Source organism: Pipra filicauda, unplaced genomic scaffold (assembly GCF_003945595.2).
Source record: "Pipra filicauda isolate LSUMZ 115617 unplaced genomic scaffold, ASM394559v2 scaffold476_size470866_pilon, whole genome shotgun sequence".
Taxonomy (NCBI): domain Eukaryota; kingdom Metazoa; phylum Chordata; class Aves; order Passeriformes; family Pipridae; genus Pipra; species Pipra filicauda.
In genome coordinates, this window is record NW_024104616.1 from 236,238 (window position 1) to 256,386 (window position 20,149).

At 34.2% G+C, this 20,149-nt stretch overlaps 1 protein-coding gene across 7 annotated transcripts in view; it reads left to right on the forward strand.

Annotated features, from left to right (window-relative positions):
• Positions 1-20,149, forward strand: part of MYCBP2 (MYC binding protein 2) — a 179,727-nt gene that overhangs the window by 149,028 nt on the left and 10,550 nt on the right. For 6 of the 7 annotated variants that reach the window (XM_027744280.2, XM_039386246.1, XM_039386245.1 and 3 more), the window contains 17 exons: positions 302-471; positions 1,249-1,493; positions 2,182-2,349; positions 4,037-4,194; positions 4,606-4,805; positions 5,088-5,237; positions 7,895-8,055; positions 8,651-8,807; positions 9,444-9,668; positions 10,292-10,357; positions 11,206-11,445; positions 11,584-11,682; positions 12,634-12,714; positions 13,963-14,229; positions 16,060-16,343; positions 16,609-16,705; positions 18,478-18,597. In XM_027744280.2, coding sequence (XP_027600081.1) covers positions 302-471; positions 1,249-1,493; positions 2,182-2,349; positions 4,037-4,194; positions 4,606-4,805; positions 5,088-5,237; positions 7,895-8,055; positions 8,651-8,807; positions 9,444-9,668; positions 10,292-10,357; positions 11,206-11,445; positions 11,584-11,682; positions 12,634-12,714; positions 13,963-14,229; positions 16,060-16,343; positions 16,609-16,705; positions 18,478-18,597 — 2,888 coding nt within the window. The remainder of the gene's footprint in view (positions 1-301; positions 472-1,248; positions 1,494-2,181; positions 2,350-4,036; positions 4,195-4,605; positions 4,806-5,087; positions 5,238-7,894; positions 8,056-8,650; positions 8,808-9,443; positions 9,669-10,291; positions 10,358-11,205; positions 11,446-11,583; positions 11,683-12,633; positions 12,715-13,962; positions 14,230-16,059; positions 16,344-16,608; positions 16,706-18,477; positions 18,598-20,149) is intronic. The other variant, XM_039386244.1, reaches the window with a different exon arrangement.

The following is a 20,149-nucleotide window of genomic DNA, read 5'->3' on the forward strand; positions in this document are numbered from 1 at the left end:
GTTGGCTAACTTATAATACTGACCTTACCACCAGCTATTTGAATAGGGAGCTGTTGATGCTTTGGACAATTTCCTGATAAAAACTTGAAAACTTTATTATTTCATAATAAAAACTTAAAAACTTGAAAACATGGACAAAAACATTGTTTTGTAACCAATTCAGACATACAGAAAAGTAGAAAATTAGACCAGAAGACAAGTATCTTCCTACCTCCTCTTCATCCCTCTTCTACAGTAATAGAAGATATAATAGTAACCCTTCTTTTGAAATAACTTGTTTTTCCCTCTTTCCCCAACATAGGTTGTGGCCGTTACGCAGGTGGCCAAGGTTACAACAGCATTGGGCACTTCTGTGGAGGATGGGCTGGCAATTGTGGCGATGGTGGTATTGGAGGAAGCACTTGGTATTTGGTTTGCGATCGATGCAGAGAAAAATATCTCCGTGAAAAACAAGCAGCAGCAAGAGAGAAGGTATTTTCAGCTGGTTTTCATATGTTTAGGTATCTTGTCTCCTTAATAGTGCTGTGTTCACAACTTGAAAATAAGGTTAGGCCGGTTTAAAAAACTTGGAATTTCATAACTTTGAAAGGTTTTGGAATATCCTCTTATGCTATTGTTAGGTTTAAGATGATAAGATAGAAATTTTGCCGACTTCCAAACTTCCAATCAGATTTCTTCTCTTCAGATGATAGTGTTTTCAAATTTATAATTTTATTTTTTTATCCCACTATAACTGCAGCATTGAATGTAATACCTAATTTTTTTAAGTATTTGTCAGTTTATTTAACTTAGAATTGTTATATTTGTTTACTGAAATGAGTGCTGTTTTAACTTTGTGTTTATAGTTTCTTTAATGATCTTAATAATCCAGAACATTGGATACAAGATGCCACTAGAGCAATTTTTAATGGGAATGGTATGAAAGGTGATGTTCTTATATTGGTGTTCCAGGACTAATTTCAAATTCTTGCTTAAAGTATACAAATAAGTTGAGGTTCTAAGGTAAGCAGAACAATGCTATTTAAACTTTATTTTTTTAACTAAATTTGTTGAAAATTTGTGCACACAAAATTAATCCTGAGGCAGTTGTCAAAGCTATCAGCTTTTTATTAAATGTTTGCAAAGTTTTAAAAATAAAAGTGCATTTTGTCATAGAAAATATTTTACAACAGATTTAGTATAAGCTATGTTATCAGATTTTCCTGTGGTGAAGTATAATTTAATTATATGGTTTTTAAATTTATCTAGATTAAACAATCTAGGAGAAAACCAATGCAAGTTAAGACACCTCGTGCCTTGCCAACTATGGAAGCTCATCAAGTGATTAAAGCAAACGCGCTCTATTTACTGTCGCTGAGTAGTGCTGCTGAGCCAAGTATCCTCTGCTATCACCCTGCAAAAGCATTCCAATCTCAACTTCCCAGTCTCAAAGAAGGAATTTCTGAAGACTTTCCCATTAAAATGCCATGTCTCTATCTACAGACTTTAGCAAGGTGATTAAAGGAAGTGTATGAGTATTGACTTTATTACTCACCTATGTATAGTGTTGAATAAAAATGTGTGTATAAATTAAATGAAAACTTATATAGAAAAATACGTATTTTCCTAATCCTTTATGATATTTATTCTTCTGTCTCTTAATCAATGATCTTTTTCAATCTCATAAATTGTATTTTCTCATAATGTCAGATATACCCTAAGTAGTTTTTCAGTGCTAAATATTTTTTAACAACAGTTTAGTTTCTGTCCAAAGAATTTAGAATTTCCCAAAGAGTTTAACTTAGTGTGTTAGTAGCAGACATATGTGCTACTTTTTCCTCTTCGCAGTTAAAAATAGTAAGAAGGAAACCAGACGACTTGGGCTTTTTGGTACTTTTAAGTAGATTTCACTGTAGTGTGTGATGTTTATGTTGGATAGACGTTTGGACCTAAAATACATTCTGGAAATACCTAAAAAAATACTAAAAGATAGTAAAGAGTGATCCCCACTCCCTCTTGCTTGAAAATGCCATTGTATTTTCCAGTACCACTTTTAAGTCACAACTAGCTTAAAAGCATTAGTACTCAAGGAGTAAATGAATAGTGTTGCCTAACTAAATGTATTGGTGAAGGACTTTTGTGTATGTGTGTTTCAGGAACTTGTAATCCTTAATCCTAATTTAAAAATCTAATTTGATTTAGGCATCATCATGAAAATTTTGTTGGGTACCAGGATGACAACCTCTTCCAGGATGAGATGAGATACTTGCGCTCAACTTCAGTACCTGCACCATATATCTCAGTTACTCCTGATGCAAGTCCTAATGTCTTTGAAGAACCAGAGAGTAACATGAAATCTATGCCCCCAAGGTATTTCCTTATAATTCTAGGTACTACATACAAGTGTTAAAGCATTAGGATAACACCAATTAAAAAAAAAGGAAAACATTGCTGCAGTTAAGTAGCTAAAGTATCAGATCAGCAGAGATCAGTCTGTGAAATGGCAACAAAAAAGCCAAAAGGATATGAAGCTGTAGTTAGAAAAATATCTTCAGGGAATCATAACTTATCAGGTATATATTCAACCATTAGCAATGGAATATGTCTGATTATGCAAATATGCAAGGAATATGCAAATCACAATTGCAACCTTTAACTGTACTGCAAACCAATTGCTTCTCTCTAGAAAGGTCCTGGGTTTACAACCTAAATATGAAAAAATTTTGTTCAATTGATAAGGACTCTTAGCATACCTCAGGGGAATTTATCCATAGTCTTTACTCCAGGCTTGCTTGTCTCCTAGAGACAATTTTTTCAGAATCTCTAAAACTTTAGAAGTGATCTAAAGATCAGTAATCCAAGGACCAAAGCTGTTGCAAACTCCTTGAAAATGTAGCAGCTTTTTTCACTGTATATCTATTCTTTACCACAACTGACTGAATGTATATTAATGGACTTTTTGAAAGAAGTGGCTGTTGTTCTCCATTCAGAATTTCATTCTGAAGGGAAGTTTTAATGGAAAGAAATTTCATTACCTTACAGTTTTCAGAGCAAATGTTGCTGCTTCCTTCTGTGTGGAAGTTAAAATGTCACTGAAAAAATTGCAACTTAATGCTATCTAGGACCAAGAGTGCTAGATGGTTTCTGTCAGGTTAAGCCACTTGCTTATCTCATTAAGTTTACTGTGATCTAATTCAAGCAGTTACAGAAATTTTTGTTTTGCTAGGCTAAAAAAGGCTCTTACTGTTAATAATAGTCTAGAATCAACTTAGATGCTTAGTGTTTTCAGATGTCGGTGATTCCTCATATTATAGTGAGGATGTAACGGAGAGAAGACTTGCTTTTAATCTGTTTTTATTTCAATCTGTTATATTTTATACTGACTGCAAAAACAGTTTATTGGAATACTACAATCTACAATGTAGTCTTTTCAGAAATAGAACTTTTCTAACAAAACTCCTTAAGAGTGCTTCGTATTGGTATATTCCTTTATTAAAACTGTGGACACCATGGTCTCCTGAGGCCTATAGGGACAGCATAAGCTGGGAGTTCTTCTGCAGACTGTAAGAAGTCCATGGAAGGTAAGGAGTAAAACATGTCAGAGGTATAGCCATAGCAATTGAAAATTGACTTTAAGGCTAGTGATGTTAGAAACTATATACTTCACATAAAGTCCTAAATTTCAGTTGGCTTGCATATTAAATATTCACTCCATAGATGTTTTCATGTGCATTCTCAGGACAAGTTTGGTCTGAAACTTCAATTCAGGCATGATCTGTGTTTGTATCTCTCTAAAAAAAACACCTAAATTCTTGGAATCTACCATGTACGTCATTACATTTGTTTATAAAGCACTTGCATGCTTTTTCACCATGTGTAATTCTAATACATATTCCTTCTTTTTCAGCATTTAAATAGTTATTAGGTGCATAAGACAAACTTTCATGCAGTATAGCATTGTCATTATGAAATGCATGTATCCTTATTTAATATTTATGTGTAATTCAGATAATACTCCATATATTTGTTAATGAGTGTATCACTTATTTCTTTGTAGTTTGGAAACCAGTCCAATAACAGATACAGATCTTGCAAAGCGCACAGTCTTTCAAAGATCATATTCAGTTGTTGCATCAGAATATGACAAACAGCACTCAATTTTGCCAGCACGTGTAAAGGCAATCCCTAGGAGACGAGTCAACAGTGGAGATGCAGGTAAGAGCACAGACATCAGAAGCAGGGAAAAATTATTCAAGTATTTGCAGTTCTTCTTGGAAACTGTAGACGAATGTATTTTTTAAATAAATACATGTAGTGGTTTTTATTTCTAGTTATTAATAAACATTAGCTGTTTGTTAGTCGGCACAGGATTAGCCTAAAATCAGCTCAGGAATTACTGATTTTGAAATTTGTGGTGAATCTTTTGTGCTTGATTTAAAAGCGAAGGGGGTATTTTGTTTCTCAGTTAAAGCACCATTTTTCCACATTGCTTTTTTTAATGCAATTTTCTCATGGAAAAAATACATCAATTCTAAAAGTGCTTTATTGCTTTTCTTTTTTACTGTGACTATAAAATTGAAATGTGCAAAGAATCTAATGTGTGTATATTTTTATGCTTTTGAATAGAAGTGGGGTCCTCTCTCCTGAGACATCCATCTCCTGAACTTTCTCGGTTAATCTCCGCCCACAGCTCTCTTTCCAAAGGAGAGAGAAATTTCCAGTGGCCAGTATTGGCATTTGTAATCCAGCATCATGATCTGGAAGGACTTGAAATAGCAATGAAACAAGCCTTACGGAAATCTGCTTGCCGAGTCTTTGCCATGGAGGTATTAATGTACTAATGGACCTTGCATGATTAAAATAAGATGGTTGTAAATTCTTTCTTGGAACTTTTTTTTAAGATTATGCTATGTCCCCTGTAATACAGTTGTCATTTTAGTAAACTGTTACAGCTACAGAGCAATGTGTCTTACTTGAAGACCTTTGCATTATTATTTGCCTGTCCGAAAGCATCAGTGCACCTTCATACATAAATGGTTTAAGAAATGGTTTTACTTCAGTAGGTTTGCTTAACCAATTGATAACGCCTTGTATGTAATTTATTTTAGGCTTTCAACTGGCTTCTTTGTAATGTCATTCAAACAACTTCTCTTCATGATATTTTATGGCATTTTGTGGCTTCCCTGACTCCTGCACCTGTAGAGCCAGAAGAAGAAGAGGATGAAGAAAATAAGTCAAACAAAGAAAATGCAGAACAAGTAAGTAACGTTCAGCATTCCTTTCCTATCTGTTGATTTTGTAGGCAAATTAGAAATATTTTTATGTGGGGAAAAAAATCCTTAATCCTCTCTCTGTGAAACAGAAGCTTAAATTGTAATTGAACTCATTTTGTAGACATAGATAAATTAATTTTTCTTCTAAATCATCAGTTTTTTTGTGCTGATGAATTGCATAGTCTTTTAATGCATTATTGTTATGGGAAATAAAAAAGAAAAAAAGCACAAGCACGTTGTTAATCCAGTAACAAAAAAATGTACAGATTGCTTTTTATTTTTCCTTTGCCCTACAATGAGAGGAAAGAAAAGAGAAAATATTTTTCAGAGAAGCTTTGTGGTTTGGTCTACTCTGTCTTTCAGTGCTCTAAGAAAAGTCCACAGTTCATAATGAAAATGTATAGTTAATTTGCATAATTCTTTATACATGTGTATATATATAAATAATTATATATATACGTAATTCTATGTACACTGAACATAGTTAATGTAGTGATTTAAGGAAAATCTATAGTTAGTTATGTGAAATAGTATAGTCTTAACATACCATGCTTCCAAAAGGTATCATACAATCTCTTCTAAACTTAGCTCCGATTTAAAACATTACCATGTCCTCAAAGAATAGCTCAAAAGAAATCATGCTAGTACTGTTAGTAAGTCAGGGTTATCTTTATCACTGCAAATCTAATCCGGTTTTGAAATGAGATTTTCTGAAATTATCCTTTTCAGCATTGTAACCTGGTACACTGCTATAATTGTTTACAAAGCAACTATAATCTTGGCCTAAATTTCATGTGGGATATCAGCTTTTCTCTGTTAGCGTATCAACATGCAGATTTATAAATTCTATTTACCTATTTTCAAGTCTGCCAGATTCTTGTATGTATACATTATATCTGATTTGCAATAGCTCTGTGTATTGTATTTTGAATGTTGTTTCTCAGTTTCGCTCCAGCAGTTTTCTGCCTTGTAATAATTTCAACTGCTACACCAAAAGCACTGCTAGAGTGAGGGAAGTGTGGTCCCACTGGTCCTTATGCTGATCAGCCTCCAAAATAAGAACCTTTACTATATAAAAGAATAAGTAGTGTCCTATCTGTAGTCTGGATAATTATTGACTGAAAGATAAAAGACATTAGAAAGGAATGTTAGAATATGCCACTTCTGCTCTGGTGGGAATGCTGCTGTTGTTTTGATACAGTGAAGAGGGAATTTAAAAATACTCCTTGGTCAAATGGCTAAAATGAATAGTTTTATGGCATATAAGAAAATGACAACAGTTTTCAGCTAATTGTTAAATATCACTCAGGTGATGTGTATTCAGATCACAACAGCCTCCTTCAGTAGTCTGATCAAATGATTAAAATGCCCATGTAAATATATGTACACAATGTAATAAATCCAAGACGGTTAGGTGCTTTTCCACAACCAGCACTCATTTCGTTATGTAAAATATTTTTACATATTCTTTTAATGTCCTGGGAGATGGAGATAAATTCCAGTGATGGATTCTTTTAAATTGGGGGATGGGGATCTAGAACTATAAACGATTTAGATTCGAAGGCAACGTCCTTGCTAAAGCAAAACAAAATGCAAGAATTACTAAGCTGCAGAGGAGATGGTGCAAACAGGATGCTGCTTGTGTAGACAGGATCCTTGGGGAAGAGGGGAATACCCAGGCTTTGAAGAATTGATAATATTTAGTTTAGTGTTCAGTTTCATGCTTCCTACTTCATACACTGAGTACGCTCTACCATGTTACACCCTCCAGCAAAATACAGAGCAATGTCTGGTTTGATGATTCTTCCCTAGGTAAGCATGTGCCGAAAATCAATTTCAAATAATACCGCAGCATTTCTAGCTATTCAAGCAGTTGAGATCCATGGGAAATCTACTTGAAAGAATATACATGGACAACTTAAAGGGTTTAAAATAACGGGTTTGAATCTGGCTTTGGATTGTCAGGATGTTGGGTCTGTGCAGCTGGTTTCTGTGATTCAAACAGGATCAGATTTTCTTGTAAAAAGAAGCAGGGGGAAACAATTTGTATCTTTCATAAATGAGTCTTTCCATGCCTTCTCAAATAGCATATCATGATCAGAAGCTAGTTTGCTTTCTCTGCTACTCTTCCCCAGAACACAGCTTGCTCTGCTACTGCCTTCGTACCCACTGCTCAGTGGAACTTGTCTCTCCAATCCACAACTGTTCTGATGCCGACACACCTTGCCTAAGAATTATTATTTTCACAGCTCTAATGAAGTGCAGCAATTAATAACCTAGCTTAGTTATCAAGTTTGTTATGGCTGGGTTTTGCTGCTCAAAAAAGTTGTTTTTAACAGCTGGAATATGTTATTTTTTTCTAGTTTCTCAAATTATTGCAGTGTAATATTTCACATCTTTAAATCATAAGAAGTAAGTGGTAGCATACAGTATCCTTCCCAAATTCTCTGTTTGAGGTTCATGTATAACTTATTGTAAAAATTCTCTGACAGGAACTGCTCTAAGTTCATCTTCATTACAGGATTGTTGCAGTTATTCTTAAACCAAATAGCATAAATGTTTTTATTTACTTCACTTTTTTTTTTTCTCAAAAAGTCTGCTAACATATTTTTTATAACATAAAAAATTGCTTCGCATCTTAGGAAAAAGACACAAGAGTATGTGAGCATCCTCTGTCAGATATAGTGATTGCCGGCGAAGCAGCTCACCCCTTACCGCACACTTTTCATCGCCTTCTTCAGACAATCTCTGATCTTATGATGTCTCTTCCCAGTGGTAGTGCATTACAGCAAATGGCCTTAAGGTAAGCACAAATTCAAGAAAATTCTTAAAAGGCTAGAAATGTTGTAGCATTATAGAAAAAAAGATTTTGCAAGGTAGATAGAAGGCTTGTGCAAAAAGGAGCATATCTATCCTTACCATTAGGAAAAGTATACGTAGAAGACACATGTATGTGTTTATACATATAAGTAATAGTTTAAAAGACATGTAGAGAAATGTATTTGCTCTTGAATTCTCTATGGTGTCCACTGTGGAAAAGAAAACATATTACTGAATAACATGGTAGTATCTGTGTGTATGTGTATGGTAGCGTAATGCCTTTTGCTCAGAAATCTGTCACCTGAATAGTATCTTTAAACTGTTTGAAATTTTTTCTGTGTATCTTGTCTCAAAGACAAAAAACGAATAGTAATGGTTGCATTTACTATTAAAATTCTAAGAAAAGTTTATTCCTGCCTACCTCAAATGATGCGTAGAAAAACTTAAGGTCCTGCAAAATTTGAAGTTAAAGGTTTATAGAAAATATTTTCAGAAGCAAAAATGTAATTAATAGTTTCACTGGTAGGTTGTGTCTGAACAATATTCATAATTTCAAAGTCCACTAAATGTGTTTACAGGTGCTGGAGTCTCAAATTCAAACAATCTGATCACCAGTTCCTGCACCAGAGCAATGTTTTTCATCATATCAACAATATTTTGTCTAAATCTGATGATGGAGATAGTGAAGAGAGTTTTAGTATCAGCGTTCAGTCTGGTTTTGAAGTCATGAATCAGGCAAGTATTACACCTCCCTCTCAGAAGCAGAGATCATTTATGAAGAGCATGTACTTCCTGTGATGATTCTGTTTGAATTAAAAGTTGCTTATTGCAATGTCATATTTCCTTGAATGTATCTCAGTTTGGAATCTTGTTGCTGATATTTACATTCTCATGTTTAGCTTTAGAGATTCAAATAATGACCCTTAACCTGTGTATCACTCAAACCTAAATTTTGGAGCAGTGCTTTTGAGTGCTGATTTACAAGTGAAGTGTTTGGGGAGTATCTTGTAGTCTGTTTGTGTCATTGATTTAGGTAATTTTTTAAATGCTGTCTACTTTCAGTTCGTATTTGCTTATATATTTTTTTCTTCTGTTATTCCAAGGAGCACAAATCAATACTTCTGGTTAATATCTTTAAATTGTTTTCTTCCATCTATTAATACATTTAGGCATTTGCTAATATATTCAGCTCTTAGCTATTAATATTTCCCTTGATTTAATGGACTAAATAACTTAAACCAATAAATGACAAATTTCTTGGAGAGCATATTCTTCAGAACAGAAGTGTCTATATGGTTTTAAAAACTGTAAATAATGCCTGTATCTAGCCTTACTTTCAGCTGTTCTAAGTATTTTCATGTGTTTTCACAGGAACTGTGTATAGTGGTTTGTCTAAAAGACCTAACCAGCATTGTTGACATTAAAACATCAAGCCGACCTGCCATGATTGGTAGTTTAACGGATGGGTCTACAGAAACATTCTGGGAATCAGGAGATGAGGATAAAAACAAAACTAAAAACATCACAATTAACTGTGTAAAAGGAATCAATGCACGTTATGTTTGTGTTCATGTAGACAATTCCAGAGATCTTGGGGTAAGAGGAAAATGAAATGAAATGTCTGTCTTTGAAGTCCAAGTTGTATATATTTATCAATCAAGAACCACTGTTATCTTTGTCAAGTTCAGTTGGTAATTCTAATTCATAAACTCACATTTCAAAGTAGTTTCTAAATCCTTTAATTTTTAAAGCAGTAACTGTTATGATCTGTCTGATTTTGCAGTCTGTCTGAGTTTGCAGTTGCGTGAACTTGAAACTGGAAAACTTAATTGGCGTCTTCAATATCAGATGCATTTTCAAGCATTTAATAATTTTAAGTTACTTTTCTTGTTCATTGAAATAAGCATTGAAATAAGGAGCTTTCATAAAATCCTAACTATTTTCTAGACTTTCTGCTTTTTTTTTACTGATCTGTACAGTAATGTTACAAATGTATCTGTATTTCAACTACAGCTCTTAATATAAAGAGCAGTTTTTTGTTTCTGTTTTTTTTTGAGAGCTGTGCTTTGGAATTCTTTCTCCCTGGTTTTTATCACTTTTAAATTCTTGGTGGGGGAATGAAACAACTTCTCTCTTTTATTACATACTCTCTAATACAGGATTGATTAGAACTGTCCTCAGTTGAAGTGTTTCATTCTTATTTTGGTTGTCTGTTGTAGAACAAAGTGACTTCAATGACCTTCCTAACTGGCAAGGCAGTAGAAGATCTCTGCAGAATAAAGCAGGTAAACATTTTAACAGTTGGCATAGGAAAACTGCTGTCATTTTTTGGCTGTACATAGCAGAGATTTTTCTAAGCAAATAGTTTCCACTTCTTGTGGTAGATAAATTACTTTACACATATTAGGCATCGAAATAATTCTTGGAAAATACTGCATTTAATAATGATAGAATTCAGCCATGTATACTGAATATTGATCAAACTTTTACTCTGACTTCCAGTAGTAACCTGCATATATTTCATCATATATGAAATATATGATTCTTATAGCATTATTTATGTTCATTTTTTAAAACAATATGTGTTTTAAAACAAGCTTAATTTGTTACAGTTCATCTCTCTTTTTTACAATTCTTAAGTCTTGCATGTCTTGATAAGGATAGCAGACATTGACTTTCACAGAGGTACAATTTCTCTGGCAGGGGTTTATGTGAATAGGGATGAAATAACTACTGAAAATTGTGTGTTGTATTTTCAGTTAAATTATGGTGGCTTTTTTTTCTTTCTTAATTAAAGTAGTGAGTAAATACTAGTTCTAAGAGTTGAGTTTTCTTAATATGTGAACTCATGCTTTGAGGATAAAAGGGATAGGTTGGCCACTGTTTCTGATAAGCTTTAAAGACAAAAAAGAAATGGCTATATATAATTTTTTTAAGTTTGAGACTTTTTTTTTAATCTGAATTCAAAAGATTGAATATTTTTATAATTAGACAGAAGTCTTACTGCTCAGGATGAAAATTTCATTGCAAGCATTGTATTTATTGCAGTGATACATGATGGGTTTGTTTTAGAGGTAGGTGACTTTTTGTTTGACATAACATCAGTTCCCATCTTTATATTCCTCTTTAATAGGTAGACTTGGATTCAAGACATATTGGCTGGGTAACAAGTGAACTTCCTGGGGGTGACAATCACATCATCAAAATTGAATTGAAGGGTCCAGAGAACACACTGAGAGTTCGACAAGTGAAAATTCTTGGATGGAAAGATGGTGAAAGCATTAAAATAGCAGGCCAGATTTCTGCAAGTGTCGCTCAACAAAGAAACTGTGAATCTGAGACACTGCGAGTGTTCCGACTTATAACATCCCAGGTGGGATTTTAATGATGCATTATACAGTGAAAGTTACTACATATTGTAGACTTTCAGTGCTTTATGTTTTAATGTAAAATGTCACAGCTGCATCGGTTTATCTTTGAGATATGCTAATTGTCATTGTCTTTCTTCCAGGTATTTGGAAAACTCATCTCCGGAGATGCTGAGCCAACCCCAGAACAAGAAGAAAAAGCATTATTGTCTTCCCCAGAAGGAGAAGAAAAAGTACACAATGTATTTATTTGTGTTCTATCAATAATACTTTGCTGAAAAAATGATCCAGGATGATTTTCATTATTTATCCCATTTCTCATGCATAATTTTTAGATCAAAACAGAAGTAAAATGCCACAATTGCTTATTTTTAAAAAGTTATAATGGATCTTTTTATGAATAAATTATAATTGAGGGATATGCATTTAATGCAAACGTCATAGTAATGGTGGCAAAAATTTTGCCTACAATTACAGAAGTACTTAACACCTGTAGTAGTGGTCAACCTGAAAGTCCTTGCCTATTATCTTGTGCCTCAATAAGGGCTCTGTTGATCTTTAGAAAAAAAGAATATGAGGAAACTGCACTACTATCCTTTCACCTGCTATACTTCTCTGTCTTCCAGCAAGGATTAGTTTAAGAAGTGTTCCTGAAAGGGTTACTGTATATGGACTGTCCTGTTTAATAGCCAAAATTGGACTGCCCTTAATGAAAGTAATTTCCTTTTTCAGATGATAGGTAATTTTGATCTACCCAGTACCTTGTGGCAATAAGTTCTACAACTGGATTATACAGCTGTAAAAGTGTATTTTTCTCACACCAGCTGTGTGATAACTTGGTTGTGTGTTCCCGGTTTCTTTTATTATGAAACATACAAACTGAAAAATATATTCTGTGCAGTGCTTTACAAAGACTTAATCACTGATTGTATTAACCTCCACGAAGGGGCCGAATCTCAGATAATTATACTCCACTTGTTTTGCTTATTATTTATTTCATTTCATGCTCAAATTCCTCTTGAAGAGGTATTTATTAACCATAGTTAAATTGATCTTGCTTACATATCTTATTTTTCTGTAACAAAAAGCTCAAACTTTTAAAACAGTTTGTTGATACATTCCATGTTAATTGCTACAGTAATTATGAAATGTTCTTGAAACTTTTGATCTGATTAAATATGCTTTTTATGAAGGCAACATCAGATGCAGATCTGAAGGAGCACATGGTAGGGATCATATTCAGCCGGAGCAAGCTGACAAATTTGCAGAAACAGGTTTGTTCATTTTGAAATTATTTGAGGATTAAATATTTGTGCCTTGTAATAAATATGCTTATTTTCAGGGAATATAGAACCGTTTATTTTGTACTTCCAGTTCTTCTGTTCTTTATGAACAAATTTTGGTTTACATTTTAAATAGTATGTGTGTTTATTCTGTATGTAAAATCTGCAGAAATTAACACTGAGAAAATTCATTTTAATTGGATAAAACCTCTTACCCTATTAGACTCAATTCCAAAAGTTTCAGAATTGAGTTGTAAATGGTACTTCCTCATATTTGCCGGTAATAATAGCATAGTAGTAGACCTTCACAAGGTGAGGTTCAGTGACAAGAGCTTAGATGCTTAGTATGTACATGTTTTCTCCCCATCTCTATCATCAGAAAGTACTTAGATTTGATAAAATTTAATCCTAAAAAGGTAACCAGTGCATACATTCTTAAATTACTCTTTTTTCTAATCAGTGAAATTTTGGGGTTGGGGGGTTTTTTAGCTTGTCTGGGTTTTTTTCTAACATAAAGCAGTAGTTAGAGTATATTTTGTTTGGAATACTGAATTCTTTTAAATATACCAAATAAGCATCTTTTATATTATCTTTATTATACCTATAATGAGACAAACATTGCCATAAAGATTTTTCACAATAATAAAAGAGCTATTAATTAATTTTGAAATTTGTTAGGTTAGTAAGTTAAGCAGAATCTACTCTTTTGTCACTGAGCAAACTTTAAAATCTCTTAAAAATTATTTTTAACATGCTATTGGTAAAATGAAAAAATTATTTCTACAGTTTTTAAGCTTCCTTAGTAATAAACAAATCAAGAGACTTAAGTATTTTAATAAGTCATTTTCTTTTGGGGGTATTGAGTAAATGTATTTTATAGGGATTTTTATGCGGGTTTTTTGGTGGTTTTTTTAGCCTGAATTCTAGGTAAAAAATAAACTAAAAGGCAGGAATTAAAATAAAAAGAAAATAATTTCAATTAAATTTTCCAGAATGAAGATGAGCAAATTCGGTATTAAATCTAAATCTTAATTCTGAAGAACTTTATCTGGTCTTTACTTCATGCTTAAATGCAAATTTTCTTCTTCATTTGAATTTATGTTAAAAAGTAATTTAAACACAGGCAAAATTTCACAGGTTTTCCATTTTAGCTGTAGTTGTGAAGGTGCCTAAAACACAATCACTTTCATTTTCTAAAAGTTTTTAGAGTTATTATGTATTTGGATTCTGTTTGGATAGGTATGTGCCCATATAGTCCAGGCCATCCGAATGGAAGCAACGCGTGTGCGTGAAGAATGGGAGCACGCCATCTCCAGCAAGGAGAATGCCAACTCACAGCCCAACGATGAAGATGCCTCTTCTGACGCCTATTGCTTTGAGCTGCTCTCCATGGTTCTGGCACTGAGCGGCTCCAATGTGGGCCGGCAGTATCTGGCTCAGCAGCTGACTCTGCTCCAGGATCTCTTTTCATTGCTACACACTGCTTCCCCCAGGGTGCAGAGACAGGTGAGTGCCAACTGCTCCTTGTTTATTCCTAGAAAAATGTCTTTAGAATCCTAAAATTGTGTGCATGATAGTATAAACGTGTACTTGAACTTATTCTTCTTATTAAATATTCCACATAGGGAATAACTGTAAATAACGCAACTCATTTTGTTACCACAATAATGAGGAGAGGACTAGTAAAAATTTCTGAATATGTAAAAAAAAAAATACAGAATTTCTTTTTGGAATTTAAGTGTCAGGTTTTAGGTTGGTTTTCCAGTTTTTGAATGGGGTTAAAAAGTTTTATGTGTTTGATATATAAATACATATATACTCCAGCACCACCACAATTTGACTGTATGAAACTATTTGTAGGAAGCACAAACAGTGCTGAAGACAATGAAGGCTACAGTTATGAAATTAAAACAAAGTCACTTTTGAGCAAGTTTGTAATGCTTTGTCTCCAGGAGGTAGAACTGAGGCGTAGGAACCCAAAATTGCTTAATTAAGTCATCATGAACCTAAAGCAGCAAACTGAAATGCCTTAAAGTAATATTGCCCTTCACCTTTCTTGTCCTTATTCTGAAGGATTTTAAATAGGGCAGGGTAAAGTGCTTTTTCAAACCATACATCAAAAGGACATGTGGTTTGCTTGGCAGGGGTTGTTGCTGAAATTGAGTAGGATGCACAAGAGCAGTTAGTAATTTTGTATGTCCTAATGGGTGGGGATCTTTTACATAAGCATGCATCTTTTGTTTGGGAGTGCTGTTGCAAAGGATTCTTCAGTGTTTTGTAGTACATTCCAAAAAAAAAGACTTAAAGTTCATGTATTGCATTTGTCTATAAAGGACAACTTTGTCCACAATTATTGTATATACTTGCAAGAACCAGAGGTGCTCCTTTTATATATCAGAGCTGTTAATTTTCGATTTTTCAAATGTATGAAGTTTAAAAGCTGGTGTGTTTATTTATTGCAAATAGGAGTTCTGTACAAAAAGCAGTAAAGTTTTCAGGTGTGAAGGTGTGAGGTAAGATCTCATGCCACTTCATTGGGGGAAAGGGTATGAGAGAGTTACATAATTGCCCCAATTTATATATGTTTCATATGCTCCAAATGTTGGTAAATATTTGCATGATTTGAGGAGGCAATAGTTTTAATATTGTGTTTGACCTTAAGGCACAGTGACAGCTAGAATTGTGGAATGACCAATGACTGTTTTGCTAAATCATCGTAACAGATGAAGCAAGGTTGCACTGGCTAAGATTAGACCTTGAATAAGTAGAGGATGGTAAAAATGTCTGTCAAATGGACAGGATCTAAGTATCCAGTGGGTTTTGAGTATTTCATATTATGTATATATAATGCCCATATAGCCTGTGTAGGTAAGATGAGAGGTTTTTAATTACCAGTGTCTGTTATTGAACTGGCATGAGTCCTTAGCATGTGTCTTACACTCAGGCTGTAAGTGTAGTAATGTGGAACTAGACAGTTCGTTTCTACTCTTGGTATCCTCAAGCAGAGTTTTAATATCTTTCTTTCTGAATTTGGGTGTTGTCTGTCTGAACATGTGTATAGTTATATGCACATAATACAGCATAACTATATAAACATATTTGCCTTAATACAGCTAATGCACTATCTTGTAAGCTGCTGTTCCTTCTCTAGGTGGATTCTAAGTTCCTGCAAGATAAAAGAATTGCAGAATTTCTTACAGTAGTAATTAAGTACAGAAATTAGATTCAGTCCTTCTTACTGAAATAGCTTGTGAAGGAGAAAGACTTTATTTGATTTTGCTTGAAAACTCCAGCTGTCTTGGTAAGAATTGTTGTGTTCTGATTTTTCTTTTCCAGGTAACATCATTACTGAGACGAGTTTTGCCTGAGGTAACCCCTAGTCGCCTGGCTAGTATTATAGGAGTGAAGTCTCTTCCACCAGCAGATATAAGTGATATCATTCATTCAACAGAAAAAGGAGATTGGAATAAACTAGGTATCTTGGACATGTTTTTGGGATGCATTGCCAAAGCTCTCACTGTACAGCTAAAAGCCAAAGGAACTACTATCACAGGGACAGCTGGCACTACTGCAGGCAAAGGAGTTACTACAGTCACACTTCCAATGATCTTCAATTCCAGGTTTGTTTAAAATTATGTATATATTCTCAAGCTAAAGGCACCTTCTTTGAAGTCAGTTGTTGTCTTTATAATCTTTGTTTATAATGGGAAAAACTGTATAACATTTTGGCCATATGTCACGTTATTCGTGAGTTCAATTTTAAAAAAAAACAAACCACAACCTACTATGTGCTGAATATGTACACTTATTTCTTTGTCCTGGATTTCGACAAATAGTAACTAATTACTTGAGTTTACTTTATCTATTACTGTATGTCCTTTGCAGCTACATTCGTCGAGGTGAAAGTCATTGGTGGATGAAGGGTTCAACACCTACACAGATTTCAGAGATCATCATTAAACTCATCAAAGACATGGCAGCAGTGAGTTTCTATCCTTTAAATGTGTGGAGGATATTCTAATATTTCTGATAATGAAGAGTGCATCTTTTCATTACCTTCTATTATGGTTATTATTGGGTTGAGCTGCTAAATGTGAATTGGTCTCAAGAAAAAAAAAGTATAGTTTTGAGGACAGAGTCTAGGCTAGGAGCAGTAGCCAGTTGAGTTCTCATTCTGCTAAACAGAAATCTAGTTTTGAAATAAGCTTTTAAAGAAGTCACTTGTACCAGAAATTTAGGAGGTAAGCGACTGTGGGCCATTGTCTACATTATTGAGTTAGAAACCTAATTTTTAAAAATCTTGAGCACTCAGAACTCTAATAGAAAAATAAAAAGTATCTGTGGAGTAAGATAATAGTGTTGTTTTCATGTAACAGTATGTAGACTTCATGTGTGGATTTTCTGGTTGAAACTGACTTCTTTCTTTGACTGAAATCTACATTTATAATTGCTTATTACTTTAACCATCTGGGCTTAAATTTTCCATCGCTGTATCTGCTTCAGACAAGTTTTTTTGCAGCAATATTGATGAAAGGTGAATCAGCTATTTCCCAGAAACAATACTGGCAAAAGAAAAAAAGGTTTTGTTTATGTTACAGGGAAAGGAATTTAGTTGAGAGGGTGTTTTATTTTCCTTAATTCTGTACCTGCTTCAGTGAGATGCTCTAAATGACCCAGATTTGCTTCTGTGAGTACTCTTTGAAAGGTCTTTCAGTATCTTCAGCTTTGGAGTCCAGTTTTCTAAACCATTCACTGAACTTAGATTAAAGAGGTCCTTCTCAAAGTTGATGAAGATGGATTGGAGTTCTCTGCAATTGCTGCTGTTGATTCTGACCACAAGATTTCAGAATTGCACAATTCATAAGAGTTACAAATAAAGTGTGTCTCTGTTTGAAAACCCTTCTTTGAAGCTTTTTAGAGCTGCTAATTATCATTAGGGTGACATCCATCTTACTACGCTCTTTGTAAAAGTTAGAAATGTGATTCCTTTCACAGAACTTTCTCAACATTTGCAGTGTATAGTTACCTACATCTGAATTAGTCATTATACCTTCCTTTTTAGAGTCCAGTGAGCCTCAATTATTTGTCACCTTTAGCATGAGGTTTAGAAATCTACAAATTACAATAAAAATTGAAGGAGGTTGGAGTCTCTGAATCAGAAACTTTAGAGTATGAATCAGTGCCATAGGCTCAGAATGTTAAAGGTTAGTTTGGAAAATGTGCTTGTAGTCCTGATGTTTCCACAGGAACCCACTGTGATCTGTGTGGTGTTCACAGTCACTTACCTGTGCTCCAGCTCTGCATCTTTCTTTCTCCAGGAGGAGTGAGGAACACTTTAGGAATATGATCTTGCATTCTTCAATTCATATGCCCTCTACCTATTCTAAGTTACTTATTTCGGTAGCTGCTCAGAGACTGCCTCAGTCAGTTACTTGAGTATTTGAGGGCTAATTTTTACTAGATCTGTGATTTAAAAATCAAGGCCAGGTTGGATGGGGCTTTGAGCAACCTGGTCTAGTGGAAGGTTGTTACCTTACCTCTGGCAGGGAACCTAGAAATAGATGGTCTTTAAGGTCCCTTCCAACCGAAATAATTCTATGAAAAGACCTGATTTGTCAAAGTCATCCCTGACTGTCTCTTTTTCTGTTCTAACTTGAGATTTTAATCTAATGTTGTTTTTAGCAGCTCTAACTACAATTTTAGTTGTTCTTATATTAATAAAAGCTATAATAAATTGTGTTTCCTCTTTAACAGGGTCATCTGTCAGAAGCGTGGTCACGTGTGACAAAGAATGCTATTGCTGAAACCATCATAGCTCTGACCAAAATGGAAGAAGAATACAGATCACCAGTGAGGTGCATTGCAACAACCAGAGTAAGAACTTCACTGAATTCAGCATTAGTTCATTGTAAATGTGCAGTGGGAGCCCATCTATTGGATCCCACATGGAGCCTTCCTCTATGGTAGAACAAACTTCCTTATACAGGTTGCTTCAGGAAACAATGCATACAGTATACAGTTCATATTCTCCAAATCTAGCTGTGTGCATAATGGACAGGTATGCTAAAGCAATCACTGTATGTCCTAATAAAAGTTTTTCTTTCCCTATGTCTCAGCAGATTTAATTGTCTTCTTTGTGGCAGAAATACACAAGTGAAAACTGAATTATAATTAAATATGCATCTTGGGTATCTCAGAAATAATGAAGAATAAATGTGATACCTATACATTTGGGGGTATATTCTTGACATAATTCTACTTTTAAGTTTGTGATACTTCCCTTTTATTAAATTTATGAGATCATCTGTGTGGAAAATTGCACAATATGCATAAGCTGTCTTTTTCCAGCTCTCCATGCAACTATTTTAAGTAGTTTGACTTCTAGGTATTCAGCTGCCACATCTCAAGGGTAGTATGAAAACAGTAACAGATGTTTTCTAGGACAATTAAGTTAAGCTTCACCTGTGTTTGTCTCAAAATAAAAAATTATTTGCTGAGCCTTACAAACAAACCTGGTATGTTTTTCTTTTCTTGGTCTTAACTTTTTCCATGAATCTTTTATAGAAACTGGGACTGATTCAACCTTAATAGATTTCTTGAAATACCACGAAAAGCATATTTGTAAATTATTACATTCCTACTATCTTAGAGAGTACAGATTTTAGCTAGTCAGGCATAGTAATTGTAGAAAAAAAAAAAGGAGGCTTGCAATGGTTACAGGCATTTGACACTCATGTGGTTTTCATCATTTTTGTTACTCATATATTCCCTGCTTTCTGGAGGACACAGTCTTGGACTACCACTGGCTTCAGCTGTCACCATATTAGTTTAACCAGGTCTTAGAAGAGCCTTGAACATCAGTCCAGCTACTCTTTTGACTGACTGTACTCTGTCATGGAGGTGTGTTTTTTGGGGGAGAGTCCAGTTGAGTTTTTCAACAAAAACAATTTTGTTCTAATCAAACTATTCCAAAATGCAGCTGTCCAGTGCGTTTCAATTTGGGTTTCAGGCTTACTGACAAATTATCTTCATGTAACTCATCTCTTCAGGATTTCACTCTAGTCAAAGGAGAAGAAGAGAGAAAAACTTCCTCTGAATAGTTAACGTAGAACTGCTTTTAGTAGGGTACCCTGGGTAATTTCAGATGCCCAGTGAAGTGAGGAGAGAACATAGGGAAATCAGTCTCATTAGCTGAAGTTTTGTGGGGATTGTTTTTGGTTTTGTTTTTATTTTTATTAGTCTGTGTCCTTGAATTTTGTCTTCCCTAAGGCCTGCAATGTTTGGGAGCAATATGCAAGTCTATATTTACCATATTTCTCTGTAATGTGCTCTTGTTGTTCTTTCTTTACTTTTTCTTTCTTGTGTGGTAGCTACTCTTTTTATAATCATAAAGCGACATACCTGAAAGAAACAAAGTAGTTCCCAA